This window comes from Temnothorax americanus, unplaced genomic scaffold (assembly GCF_048541705.1).
Source record: "Temnothorax americanus isolate GAGA-0224 unplaced genomic scaffold, ASM4854170v1 Scaffold13, whole genome shotgun sequence".
Classification (NCBI taxonomy): Eukaryota; Metazoa; Arthropoda; class Insecta; order Hymenoptera; family Formicidae; genus Temnothorax; species Temnothorax americanus.
In genome coordinates, this window is record NW_027509264.1 from 3,798,923 (window position 1) to 3,812,370 (window position 13,448).

Below are 13,448 nucleotides of genomic sequence, written 5' to 3' on the forward strand. Positions count from 1 at the left end.
ATTCCATGAGTTTTCAAATTTTTATTAGGTTTTGGAACGCGCGGATGCTGCACAATGCGCATCGTGCGCGTGCGCCGTCAGCAGCCATTGTGACTGTGTCAGCCATTATGATTATCAACATGGCGTAATCTTATTATCAATATTGCGCTGGTTTATTGCTATTTCCGTCGACAGTGGCAGCAGGTTGTAATTATGAGGATTATTAAAATTTCATCCGTAAACACTAACAGGAAAGTAAGTGTTGACTCATCTCGCACGTCTGTGCTCGTCGTATATTAATAATAGATCTTTCTGTATCCTTTAACGCGTTTGACAAATTGCAGATCAGTCGAACGGTAACTTGGAAACTCTAAAAAAAAAAGCTGGAGTGCTGCTACTAATTTTTTTGTTATACAACTGTACAAACAATAACACGTATACCAACTGTCCGAGAGTAATATGGATAACAAAGCATCATCCTTTGGCATGTCGTCTTGCGTATTCGTATATTGTTAATCAACGTAAAGAATTCAGGCTTGCTTTTGGGTTTAAAATTTGCACGAGGATGGGTACTTCGGGACAGCAAGACAGATCTCTCGGTAGTGGAATTTCATTGCCACAATGGATGAAAGGGAGACTGGACAATAGGTAGGTTTTATCTTTCATAAATTTTATCATTGAACACATTTTTATGGAGATATTGTGACGCTGACGGTATATTCGAACGAATAATATAATTAGCTAGCTGTGATATTGAGATGTCCGTTTAAAATTGTTATTGCGTTATTTGCATGTATTTGGTATTCTGCCAAATCAGCCGATGTGTTATTTATAGTTAAACGTTTGCCTATATTTTGTTCCATCGTTCTTGTAAATCTGCTTTATTTCCTTTAATGATATTTGTTGTCTTATTGAAAAATGTACTTTTTTAATTTTTGACTAATTTAGTTTTGAAATTTTTAATAATACAAAGGAACTGTCAAATTAATCAAGGGCTCTAAGTAGCGTTGCAATCTATGTGTCATTTATGTTAATGACAACAGTCGTTTATTATTACAGTCTGTGTTGATGTAATTTTATATATATATTTTTTTAGATTTGACTTTGACGAAGCCGCGTTCAGTCCTCCGTCTTACGACGACAGTTTCTTTTATGCAAGATATCCAAGATCGCAAAATACTCAACCAGAACACGGATTGAAACACATCGTAAATGAGGTGTTGAATGAAAATATTGCGAGCTCCACGAACCAGATAACGAATGAAAAATCCATTTCCGATTTGAAAGAGGTCAAGCAGATTGATTTTAGCAAACACCCTTTGCCATGTCAACCGTTTATACCGGTTGAAAATAAAGGTATATTTGTCAAAGGTCTTATACATATATTCTTCTGCAATGTCGCGCTGACCAATACTTGTCGTTTTCGATATCGTTTTAGCTGGTGATATCAGAACGCACAAAGCTTCAACGAGCGGAATTGTAAAGCCCAAGTCACAAGGGACAGATGACGGTTTTCATGGCGAACCGGCTCTTTGCGGCAAATCAATCGTTCATGTAGCTAGTCAAATGATGTCTGGTAAATTCACCAAGGTATTCACGTCGGATTCGCGTTCCCAGCAGACGGACAATTCGGTGAAAAGCGTCAGCAAGTCGTTACCAGCGTCACCGTTAGCATCGCCGACAGGAACTCCTGATAGTTCACCAAAATCACGCAGGAAGATTCACGCTAATCGATACTTCACGGGTGCGTTCATACCGGATAAAGAAAAATATCAGGGTAATTGGATTTTGTCGAGCATACTAGGTCAATCCAGAGAAGCCATTACAAAGATAGACGAGGAAGACGAGCTCTTTCCAGACATGGAACCCCGCAAGCCACTTAATCGAAAGAAGTCGATATCTTCGCAAAATCTTACGTATATCGGAAAGGAAGAAAAATCGGCGGATAAGTCGTCCGTTTATGTTAATGTACTCGAAGCTAAACCGTCGGAATTAAGAGAGATGAATTTTTGGTCCCCGACTTCCATGTGAAGCTTTACATTTTCTTTAATTTTAACTACAATAGTTATTAATCGTGCTTCTACCAAAGCATGTTTAGATTGTTTAGATGAATTTAGTTTAATTCCACATTATTGATGCACATAGCTGTAAATTTAGCTCATTATACTACTAACTTGACAACATTTCATACGAAATTGATATATGATCATGTATTTTAACTGGATTCCTACAAGTTTATAACCTTTGGAAAACAGCAGCCAGCAGTATTTGTCTATTCGAAATACAACAGAATTACGTTATCGTTTAAAAGATTCCGTTGCTATCTACAATCTTCTTTTCAATCATTTTTTGAGATATATATATAATATAGGGCACACAATCATTCGGACGTATTATATATATATATATAATACGTCCGAATGATTGCCCTATATGTTATATTCGTATTATATAAGTATTGTATTTGCATACTTGTGTTATGTCTATATGTTTCAATCTCAAAAATGTTTGGAAAGTCGAAAGTGCAATATGGTCTGTTTATTAGCTGTCTTACCAATTTCACGATATCGATATCTTATATTGTAATTACTTATTCTTCGTGCGTTACATGTGAATTGCGTATAACTAAGATTGCATCAAATGTATCGAAGCTTGTGAACTCGAGAGATGCATTTAAATGACATAATGCTCTATATTGTGAAATGTGATACAATGAACTTGAAATAAGCGATATTATAAAATACAAGTTATATATCGTACAACTATTATAAATTTGCGCGAGGAATATCGTTGGTTAAAGGCAGATTTTTTATCGAGCACAGATGAGTTATATACGAACATATACCATTTATGTGAACTGATTCATGCCAATAAAAGTACGAAGTAACCTTTCATACATATTCTTATTATTATTTTAATAAATGCACGTTACATGGACTGAAGGCAATAATTTTAAAAGATTTCAATGCTTTTAACACATATTCGAATATTATTGTTAATGAAGATCAACATCAGATTTACAGATTAAAATTATTAATGTTCAGTACAGATATTTTAAATCGGATGATAAATAAATAGATTATATAATTGTAATTGCGTGATGCTGACTCGAATGGATAATGGATGAACGATGGAACGTGGAAAGTGGAAACTGAAAACAGGTCAGGTTACTCAGGTTAGGTTAGGTTAGTGTTACCCGCCACAGCCACAGCCACAGCCACGGTCCTATTCTGGAATTATTGCCGCCTGTAGTCGCACGCTGGTATTATTTTAATTTCCTTCTTTCGCACGATCTCTGTGAAATGCTTCATGATCCCACGGACGAGACGTACAGAAAACCACGCCAACTCAGGAACACGCCGCTGCAGAAATATATTCGACTCGGGTCGCTCTTCATAACCCTTTGTTTCGCTGGAGCGATGTACATTTCCTATAGAAGACAGTAGGATATTTTTTTTTATATATACTGGCTTGAACTCTGCAGACGTTTAATTTTACGATTTGCATTATTCATTTATTCAGTTCCCATTAATTTAACGGTGTAACGTCTGTTAACGTTTAATTAATTCGTTCGGTGGATGTAAGTTCCTACTCCATTTTAATGCTAAATTTTATTCTGCAGTTGTTGTGATCCCGAAGTGATAAAGGAGTACGAAGCCCAACTCTCCGAAGACGAGCGATCTATGTTAGAAGATTATTTTGCAGTTCCATTTTTGAGAGGCCCTATTGAAAAGCTGTTTGAGAGGCAGCAGGCTAAAGCGAAAGAGGAAGCCGAATCGAAGGATACACAAGCTGATGTTTAAACAACAAAACATTTAAAGTTCATACAACAATAATGGAGGTTGAAAAGGATGGATTCTGTAAGCCTGGTAGTTCGGAGAGAAGATTGAGATTAAGGAAAAATTATAAAGAAAGGTATTATGATATATATGTGAAATGTTAAATTGATCATTTTTGTAGTTTGACTTAATGTGACATGTACCTTTCTGAAAACATACGATGAGAAAAAATACATTTAAAGTGTAAGAAAAACTTCCTACAATGGTTTTGTTATTATATTCTTTTTTCCTGTTAAATTTTTATCTCTCAAACATGTTTATTCTTTGTATTAATAAGAGATATTTGAAGCACAAAATATCTAAAGTAACATTAGAACATTTTTTTATTCAGCATGGATAAGGCTCATCTTTCTGATAATTCCAATAATGAAAACAAGGATGATACCGCTTGTACGTCTCAATCACCATGTGACGACAGTATATTGGATTTTAAATCGCCAAAAAGAACGGATTCCTTACAGTCGAAAATTAGGAATACACTTTCAGATAAAGCCAAGAAAAAAGTACTCCGCTCTAAATCTAAAAATATTAACAATGAAAAAATATCCAGGAGCAAAAAGTCATTACAGAATAAAAAGATTTTTCGCGATGTACAACAACCACTGATCGAATCGTCTTTTTTCAAATCTGAAAAGAAAGAATTAGAATCACCGCAGTGTTCGACTGACGAAAATGCGAAAACGGCTTACGTATGCCCATTGTGCTTAAAAAATCTTAAAGATGAAAGTTCGAAAACTGTACATATGAAAAGTTGTGCTACGAAAAATAATGTGTCCACAAAGAAGTTAATGGACGCTGTGGAGCTGCATGAACGGCAGGCTGCAGAAAGGAAGTCGTTGGGGCTACTCTCTGCTCCTCTATTACAAGACAAGAAGAAACCTGCCCCACGTAAAATGGTAGTAGGTATTTAATCATTTGAATATCAACATGATGACTTTTAAATTGTCAGATTATTAGAACTTGATTGGAATTTAATTGAGATAATCCTCTCAGAATCTAAGCGAATAAATTGTTAGCGAGACAATGTGTATAAATATTTTTAGACTAGCTTTCTTTAAATGATGGTTTTTATAGGCATCGCGTGATGACCCTGATCTGCAGCTTGCTTTAGCACTTTCCAAATCTCTGTGTGAAAAAGAGGAAATGGAAGAGTGGGACGAAGTTCAGATCGTGGCCATATCCTCTAATCCATCGGTGCCAGATAATAATACGGAATGTCCTCAGAAAGCGACGTTGCAAAGTTTTGGGTTTAGTAGCAGTAGAAACACGTTACCAACGAATAATTGGCCTACCAGTAGAACTAGGAAAAGTAACTATATATATTAACTGATGCAGTTGATAAATCTCACAACTAATAAGAAACTTATATTTTAGTTTCTGATTTTTTTTCTTTCTTTTTTTTCTTGTTTAAAAAGGAAAGCTTATTGAACCAACTATTTTGCAAAGACGTACCGCTGTAGAAAGAGAACGTATCTTAACAGAGAGAATAGCTGAGATACTTATGGGATATAAGGATTTTACTCAAAAATTTCAAACAGAAAAAACAGAAGAATTTAACGACACTAAAGAGAAAATTGTTATAAAGAGTCAATCACTTCAACAATTACATAAAATTGTAATTATACTTTTTTTATGTAGTAGAAATTATCTTCCAATCCGAACATTTGCAGATTTTAAAATATGTATATTATTATCTTTAAGGAGAATACATTGTGGGATAGGACAAAATTAATTCTAATTCAAGATATATTTTATGTAGACCATTTATCGCCTCAAATAATACCATTAGAAAAGAAAGAGCAGAAATTAAATGTAAGTTGACTCTATTGTATCGGCATACAAATTACCTATATATTTTATAATACTATACACAAAACACATAATAATGGCATTGTGCTTTATAGGAAGAGCAGAATCTTGTGAAGCTTATGGAAGTAAATGAAAGAAGTGTAAGGAACGAAAGATCTTTGGATAATGAACAAATGCAGGAAATAAAGGAAATACATACTGTAAAAACAACGGACAATGATGAAGCATTAACGATCTCTTCAAATACAGTCAATATATGTTGTGAAGAAAAGAAATTCCTTGACGATCTAGCAACAAGTTGGAGAAATATGCTTAATGACAGTTCTGCAAGTGACATTATTTTGTTTGTGAAAAGTGGCAGATACATATGGACGCATAAATTAGTTTTCTACACACGTTGCACAAATATTTTACTTGATGTAATTTCTAATGATACAGAGTTTTCTACTGCAAAAGAAAAGATTTGTTGGCTCGATACAGATTACGATGTTGCCTTGGCCTTTCTCGAATTTGTCTATTGTGGGATAATCGATAGATATTCAAAAATACTTGATTCTGAGACATCTTTATCTGGTGTCCGAGCTTTAGGAAGGAAGTACAAAATACATGATTTATTTGCTTATTTGCGTCAAAAGGGATTTAAATCTAGCGTAGAAGTTAAATATGATTATAATACTTATGAAAAAGATGCAGAAAATGTACATTCAAATGTAGAAACGGCTTTAAATATTTCAAAGTTAGGCAAATCTTTCAACGCATCACCGAATCGTATGCAAGATGTTGTGGAAGGAATTCAGTGCCCTAATAACATGCTATTGCAGAGGGATGTTAATGATGATTTACATCCTCTTGAAAACGATTACATATCTCCAAAGAACTTGTGCGTGTTGAAAGACGAAAATTCTGCTTTAATGAAAAAGGAAATAAACTCCAGAAGCGATACACCCGTAAAATGGGAAACTAGTGCATCTCCTGACTTGTTCGATGACACGCCTGTAATGAAACATAACGATAAATCTACAGTACATTCTAAAAACCTTGAAGATTCCAATATTCACATATTACTGAGTTTGATTAAACAAGATGCGGATATTGATATCTGTAGTCAGAAATCATTAAAAACCCAGAACGCAGAATATTCAGAATTAGACAAAGACATACCTACCTGTTCGAAAAATGTGGAAGAAAGTCTAATGGAAATTGATCCAGATCCCGAATCAAATTCTTTGAAATTTTCTATAGACAATATACATAAAGATTCTTTAATTGGTACTCCTCAAAGCAGTAAATCGAAATATACCCAAGATGGTCTTTCAGAAATAATTAAACAGAAAAGTAATCTCACATTATTTATCGAAAAAATTCAGAACGAAAACGCGAAATTGGATAAGGCATTAGATTCGAACATGGACAATCTTACAGATATCTCAATTGTACAAGTATCTCCTGTAAGGCAGAAGAATCCATTTCACGTAGACAAACATGATAACTCTGATCTTCAATCGTACGACAACAATGAACAGTCGATTGATACAAAGGAAAGACCCGGTAGATTAACTATGACAGAGCAACATATGCAATCATACGCTGTCAAAAATCCAGAATTTTATCTTCGCCTTTCTAATGAACATGTGGAAGATGTTGAACAGACGAATAGTTCGTATATAGATTCTCTATCTCCTAAGAAGATAATGGAATCTTCCTATAATAATATATTGAATTGTACACAAAACTTTACTTCACCAAGTGAGAAACACGTGAACATTTCGCACCAAGTCACAACTGTGTCAGGTGTATGTTCACAACATTCTGAAACGATGAATCAATCGCTTAGCGAAACCTTCCTTGATTTCGAAACGAAAGAGGAAGACATTTCTATGTATTCTAAATATATGAGAGATCACAAGGACAATAGCATAGCAAAGTATCGCACAGCAATCAGTAGAAATAAGTCGGATAGTAATCTGTCTGATAAAAGTACGTCATCTGATTCGATCAATGTAGATAACATCAGTGAGGCTGAGAAAGATGAAATTTTGACTCGATGTGTTTTGACACAAAAAGATGCGGATATAATTATTTCATCAGACACAGATGTTGAAAGCATATCTTTCAGTGTTGTTTCAGAAAACGATGACTTCAACCATGAAAATATATCTCAAGCTCTACAACAGTCTAGAAAAGAAACAGAAGATAACAACAAACAGGATACAGAAAATAGAAACAGCAATCAATTGCTCGAAGTTGAGAAATTTTCAAAAGCGATGAACACGGAAGAAGGAAAGGATATTAATCAAAGGGCAACTAAATCAAATCTAGATAATTTAAATATTACAGAGATAACGTTTATGACACAAAAATCTGGATTAAATGATGATCGGGAAAAGAAATCCGTTTCAAGCCCGATTATGCTATCCTCCAGCCCAGATTTTTCAAATAATGAAAGCTGCAGTCCGATTTTAAATATGGAAAACTTGCTTCAAGATGAACACTGTACCAAAAATGTCTCGGAAACAAGTGCTTGTAAATTAAAGTCAATCAACTTTTCTCTTAATTTAGAAGACGACGTATATCTTGCAAACGTTGATATTGATAAATATGAGAAACCACACATTCTGGAGAAGAGTCAATCATTTAATGTATTAAATATGTCAGAATTAAAAAATGTTACTACACGCAAACGCAATAATAAAAATAATCATGAAAATATCAAATGTAAAGATATAGCAGCAGATGGAAACTTAGATAGTAATGCTACGTCTTTGACTCAAAATTTTACAAGCATTAGGAAATTAAAAAGAAAATCTTTATCCGAGGGACAAATTGATACAAATAGATTATGTAATCAACGGGCTACATCTACGCGTGTAGCCATGCAATTCCAGTGTAATTATATTCAGAACATTGGAAACGCAAAAACGCCTAAAATAACTTATAAAGATGTTACACCTCCGCCTGAGTACAACGACATGAGCACTCCTGAATTACACGTAAGCTCATTGACAATGATAAATCTTCATGATTAAAGGTACTTTCTGTTTTCACAAGCGAATTGTTAATTTTTAGAGAGAAATGAAGAAATATGGACTAAAGGTACAAAAACGTAGCAGAGCTGTAAAATTGTTAACGCATATTTATAACGAACTTCATCCTTTAGTGCCTGAAAAAACAATAGGACAGCAAATTACTGAAATTTCGAGCGATGAAGACGATGGTCCTCCATCGAAAAAACGAAACGTAGATGATAACAGTTTGGAAAAGTCGAGTAATGCAGAAGACAGTGGTGATGAATTCCCTTGTTCTCGTGATAGGTAAATTTAATGTAAATATTAGAGCTCTCTCTTTTTAACAATATGAAATTTTACATACATACATACATACAAATTTTAGATACAATAAAATAACATTATGTTTGTTGCAGCAATGATAGTGTAAGTTCCGCAAAAGGAACAATCAACAAAGAAATGCAGTTTTACGAAACCGCGTCATTATCGACATTGGAGAATTCATCGGACATCTCGGAAGCCTTTATGAAATTAATCAATATTGATACAGATTTATATAACAAAATATTGCAGTATGAACCTGTAAATATTGAACAGTTGCGTTCTATGTTGCAAACACGTGGGTTTAAATGCAAGCTCTCTAATCTCATGAGCTTTCTAGATCAACAGGTGCGTTATTTCCTTTTTTTTTTCTTTAACTTATGATATGACCGTGTGTCGTAAATAATATGGAATTTATATTTTAGTGTATTACATTTTATGCGCCAGAACAGAGCGTCAAGAGCAGGACTCGCAGAAAGACATAGTTTCTACAAAAATGAAATGTATCTGAGAACATTTAGATTTATAATTTCTTTATAATAAAATATATGAATATCTATAATTAGCAAACAATATATATTAATAAAATATATTTTATATGATTTTTTCAATACGTATGTAATATCAGTTTTGTTAATAACATTGTTTAACAACATTGCATTGTTGGTTTGTATATACACTTTCAGTAAGTTAATGAAATAATACAATGCGTATATTATATAATTTAAATATATTTAAAGTTTATTTAATTCAATTTTTAATAATGATTAAAATTTAATAACTTTTATATTATTTTCATTTATTAAACTTCCGATGAATTTGGAAACAATTCGTGGAAGGATTGAGATCTGTTTTTAACGAGTAAAGCCCCTTGCACAATTGCCGATAGCGATAGCGACAGCGACAAGATTGCCGACAAAGCTCTTTGTCGGCAACCTTGTCGTTGTCGCTATCGCTATCGTTATCGCCTAATTGTGCAAGGGGCGCTTTTTACGCGCAGATGTAATATAAAAATTGAACCTTCAAGGAGAGCTCTCTGTCGGAATAATTGTGAACTATAGATTTTTTTGATGAGTTTTGGAACGCAAATTAGAAAAGATGCTGTCATATTTTGTTGTAATGGCGTTCCAAAACTCATCGAAAAAATTTATAGTTCACACTTATTCCGATAGAGGGCTTAATATTGCGTGCGTTCACTGCGTCATAAACGTTTTGCGTTCCAAAACTCATCGAAAAAAATCCATAGTTCACACTTATTCCGACAGAGGGCTTGATTTTACTTGCGTCAGAACGTTGCACGTTGCACTGTTGCACAGAACGTGTAATTTGAGATTTTCGCTAGCGGCCCCGCCATTTGTTAAACGTCACTTGAGGTGTTCGACACGTTGCATTTTGTTCATTTTTTATTGGATAAAGTACTTACCGAGTAAGAAAATAAGTTGGAATATTTATTTACTTTGTAAAATATACTGTATAATAAATTTAAAAGCTTTAGTGCAGCATTTAATATACTATGTTGTGTATAATATTGTTGCAATATTTGTAGTGATTAAAAATTTACACTAACATGTGGTTACCGGTGTAGCGTAAAATAAGATTATAATTTAATAACGAAGATATTTTTTATAGGATATATTATTCAGTGATACTTCTATCAAATAAATTTATCAGCCACTATGTCCAAGGAAGTAATATCATCAGGTAAGTTGCATCAGACTGATGCAACGATAGTGATAACTGCTACAGTAAAGAATGATAACAAACAAGGGGCGCGTTCTGTTTCACGCATGATGCGCATAATGCATCGCTTATCCTTGTTGTTGTTTCATTGAATGTTAAACAAGGATAAGAGATGCATTATGCGCATCACGCGTGAAACAAAACGCACCCAAGAACAGTAATATAAATGACAGTATGAAGTTATACGTTACTTAACGGTATGTGTCAATATTAACAACAATTAAAAATAAGCAGTAGGAAAATGTATGTAATAATGCAATAAATATTTTACAAGGTATCTATACATCAGACAAGAATGGTAACGACGAGACGGGAGATGGTTCAGAGGTCAACCCGTTTAAAACTATTCTAAGAGCAATGCGTCATGCCAATAAGGAACCCTTTCCGATTATCTACCAGGACTCGCGTGACAGTGGCAAGAAATATGAACCGGCATCAAAGACGCAGTTAAAAAAGATGCAAAAGATTTGGGTTAGAGAACAGTATAAGGGTGAAGGGAAGGAGAAGAAGTTGTTGGAGGATGAAGAGAAGAGATTGAAAAATCTTGAAGAGGCTAAAGCGATTGTTATAGAAGAGGATAAGACTCTGCCGGAAGCAAAACAAATCAAGATAAAAGAAGCTCTGAGTCACAGGGATCAAAGAGTCAAAATATACGGATGGGTGCATAGACTAAGACGACAAGGTGCGATATAATTAAGTTTTTCTCTAATACTTGTAATATGATGACTTATTGAATTCCAAAACTCATGAACAATTTCTATTATAGGCAAAGCCCTTATGTTCGTCACATTGCGGGATGGAACAGGCTTTTTGCAATGTGTACTAACTGATAAGCTTTGTCAAACATATAATGCTTTGACTCTTGCCACAGAAGCTGCTGTTCAACTGTTTGGGGTCTTGAAAGCTGTTCCTGAAGGGAAAAATGTACATTTGACATATTATATCGTATATTAAATCATTGATGTGCTACATATTTGGATAAGGTATGTTTATATGTTATTATTTAATTTCAGGCACCGGATGGACACGAATTGTGCGTTGATTATTGGAAACTTGTTGGACCATCGCCTCCCGGTGGCGCCGATTCAATATTGAATGAAGAAGCTCTTCCCGAAGTACAATTGGACAACAGGCATATAATGATTCGAGGTGAAAATGTACGATAAAAAAAGTTTTAATGCGCTCTTATAGAAAGTTTTTAATATAATTTCTGTTGGATTTGTAGATAAATTCGTTATATCATTATTATTGATTGTTAATTTCAGACATCAAAAATCTTGATTATGAGATCTGTAATAATGCAAGCATTCAGAGACCATTATAAAGAGCGTGGTTATTATGAAATGACTCCACCAACTTTAGTGCAAACTCAAGTAGAGGGTGGTTCGACTCTCTTCAAATTAGATTATTTTGGGTATGCGTAAATAAATAGACCGAGTTATTAACCACACAATTATATGAGTCAACTAATTGAGTATTGTTTTCAGGGAAACCGCTTTTCTTACTCAGAGTTCTCAATTATATCTTGAAACATGCCTTCCAGCCATGGGAGATGTATATTGCATTGCCCAATCATATCGGGCAGAGCAATCGAGAACACGTCGCCACCTTGCCGAGTTCGTATATAAATATATATATTATTTTACATTATAAAGAAGTTGGTATATACTTTTGTTCTTTTTGGAATTAACTTTTAAATATTGAATTAATGTTTATAGATACACGCATATTGAGGCAGAATGTGCATTTATCACATTTGATGATCTACTTGATCGACTAGAAGATTTAATTTGCGACGTAGTCGAAAGAGTTCTACAATCGCCGTATGGCCATCTTGTCAAAGAATTGAATCCTAACTTTCAAGTACCCAAAAAGCCTTTCAAGCGAATGAACTACAGCGATGCGATTGAATATCTAAGAGAAAACAATATCACAAAAGAAGATGGCAGTTTTTATGAGTTTGGAGAAGTACGAATAAGTTTATGTATCTCTCTTATCATCTAAATTCAAACAAAACATATAATTATTATCATCTTTTATAGGACATTCCAGAAATGCCAGAAAGAAAAATGACCGATGCTATCAATGAGCCGATAATGCTTTGTCGTTTTCCCGCTGAAATCAAGTCATTTTACATGCAGCGCTGCACAGAGGACAGACGCTTAACGGAGTCTGTTGATGTACTTTTACCGAATGTGGGTGAAATCGTCGGCGGTTCGATGCGTATCTGGGATTATGAGGAGATGATGGAGGGTTACAGCCGCGAAAACATTGATCCGGCCCCGTACTACTGGTACACAGACCAGGTAAATACGAAGAAGATAAATTCTAAATTTTAATTGGAATAATATTATAGATCGAATAATTACTTATGTTACTTTACAGCGGAAATATGGATCTTGTCCTCATGGCGGTTACGGATTGGGCTTAGAACGAATTTTGTGCTGGCTGTTGAACAGATATCACATACGCGAGGTGTGCTTGTATCCGCGTTTCTTGGAGCGTTGTCGCCCATAAAAGAATATTCTATGAGAATATGGATATTACGTCGATGATTACATCAGTAGAGATATGTTTCACTTTCTAATATTATAATAATTTATAATACTGCATTATGTTAATTACCTAACCATACGAAAAAGTGAACTCATGGAAAAACCTAAATAAAGGATTTATGTTCAAGTATGTGTGTTCCGAGTATTCATTATTCTCCATCCTTATTATGCAAAATACCATGTATTATTGTGTGATCTTC

At 34.3% G+C, this 13,448-nt stretch overlaps 3 protein-coding genes across 9 annotated transcripts; all 3 read left to right on the forward strand.

Moving 5' to 3' along the window:
* Window positions 1-73: 73 nt before the first annotated feature.
* LOC143894046 (uncharacterized) lies at window positions 74-2,873 on the forward strand. The gene is made up of 4 exons (XM_077400074.1): window positions 74-234; window positions 324-627; window positions 1,076-1,335; window positions 1,418-2,873. Exons 2-4 carry the CDS (start codon window positions 545-547, stop codon window positions 2,008-2,010), a joined length of 936 nt encoding a protein of 311 aa, XP_077256200.1. The 5' UTR covers window positions 74-234; window positions 324-544; the 3' UTR covers window positions 2,011-2,873.
* Window positions 2,874-3,016: 143 nt separating this feature from the next.
* LOC143894030 (uncharacterized) lies at window positions 3,017-9,591 on the forward strand. 6 transcript variants are annotated; one of them, XM_077400034.1, is made up of 10 exons: window positions 3,017-3,421; window positions 3,602-3,894; window positions 4,150-4,714; window positions 4,893-5,127; window positions 5,234-5,433; window positions 5,520-5,630; window positions 5,723-8,617; window positions 8,694-8,938; window positions 9,049-9,301; window positions 9,379-9,586. In XM_077400034.1, exons 2-10 carry the CDS (start codon window positions 3,815-3,817, stop codon window positions 9,436-9,438), a joined length of 4,644 nt encoding a protein of 1,547 aa, XP_077256160.1. In that variant the 5' UTR covers window positions 3,017-3,421; window positions 3,602-3,814; the 3' UTR covers window positions 9,439-9,586. The 6 variants fall into 6 exon arrangements, with proteins under 6 accessions (XP_077256160.1, XP_077256158.1, XP_077256159.1 ...); XM_077400032.1 differs by having other exon boundaries at window positions 4,150-4,717; window positions 9,379-9,585; XM_077400033.1 differs by having other exon boundaries at window positions 3,017-3,241; window positions 4,150-4,717; window positions 9,379-9,585.
* Window positions 9,592-10,230: 639 nt separating this feature from the next.
* Asnrs (asparagine--tRNA ligase) lies at window positions 10,231-13,378 on the forward strand. 2 transcript variants are annotated; one of them, XM_077399682.1, is made up of 10 exons: window positions 10,231-10,379; window positions 10,583-10,654; window positions 10,968-11,375; window positions 11,460-11,617; window positions 11,707-11,850; window positions 11,959-12,107; window positions 12,181-12,309; window positions 12,412-12,661; window positions 12,736-12,999; window positions 13,079-13,378. In XM_077399682.1, the coding sequence occupies exons 2-10, from the start codon at window positions 10,630-10,632 to the stop codon at window positions 13,208-13,210; spliced, it is 1,659 nt and encodes a 552-aa protein (XP_077255808.1). In that variant the 5' UTR covers window positions 10,231-10,379; window positions 10,583-10,629; the 3' UTR covers window positions 13,211-13,378. The 2 variants fall into 2 exon arrangements, with proteins under 2 accessions (XP_077255808.1, XP_077255809.1); XM_077399683.1 differs by having other exon boundaries at window positions 10,273-10,406; window positions 10,580-10,654.
* The last annotated feature ends 70 nt before the right edge of the window (window positions 13,379-13,448 follow it).

Bases quoted from the DNA above. Each gene is read 5' to 3' on its own strand.
- LOC143894030 (XM_077400032.1), top strand. From the start codon at position 3,815: ATGGAGGTTGAAAAGGATGGATTCTGTAAGCCTGGTAGTTCGGAGAGA. The intron at 4,718-4,892 runs GTAGGTATTTAA...TGGTTTTTATAG, and splicing joins CTGCCCCACGTAAAATGGTA to GCATCGCGTGATGACCCTGA. The intron at 8,939-9,048 runs GTAAATTTAATG...TGTTTGTTGCAG, and splicing joins TTCCCTTGTTCTCGTGATAG to CAATGATAGTGTAAGTTCCG.
- Asnrs (XM_077399682.1), top strand. From the start codon at position 10,630: ATGTCCAAGGAAGTAATATCATCAG. The intron at 12,310-12,411 runs GTTCGTATATAA...TAATGTTTATAG, and splicing joins ACACGTCGCCACCTTGCCGA to ATACACGCATATTGAGGCAG. The intron at 13,000-13,078 runs GTAAATACGAAG...GTTACTTTACAG, and splicing joins ACTACTGGTACACAGACCAG to CGGAAATATGGATCTTGTCC.
- LOC143894046 (XM_077400074.1), top strand. From the start codon at position 545: ATGGGTACTTCGGGACAGCAAGACAGATCTCTCGGTAGTGGAATTTCA. The intron at 628-1,075 runs GTAGGTTTTATC...ATATTTTTTTAG, and splicing joins AAAGGGAGACTGGACAATAG to ATTTGACTTTGACGAAGCCG. The intron at 1,336-1,417 runs GTATATTTGTCA...ATATCGTTTTAG, and splicing joins TATACCGGTTGAAAATAAAG to CTGGTGATATCAGAACGCAC.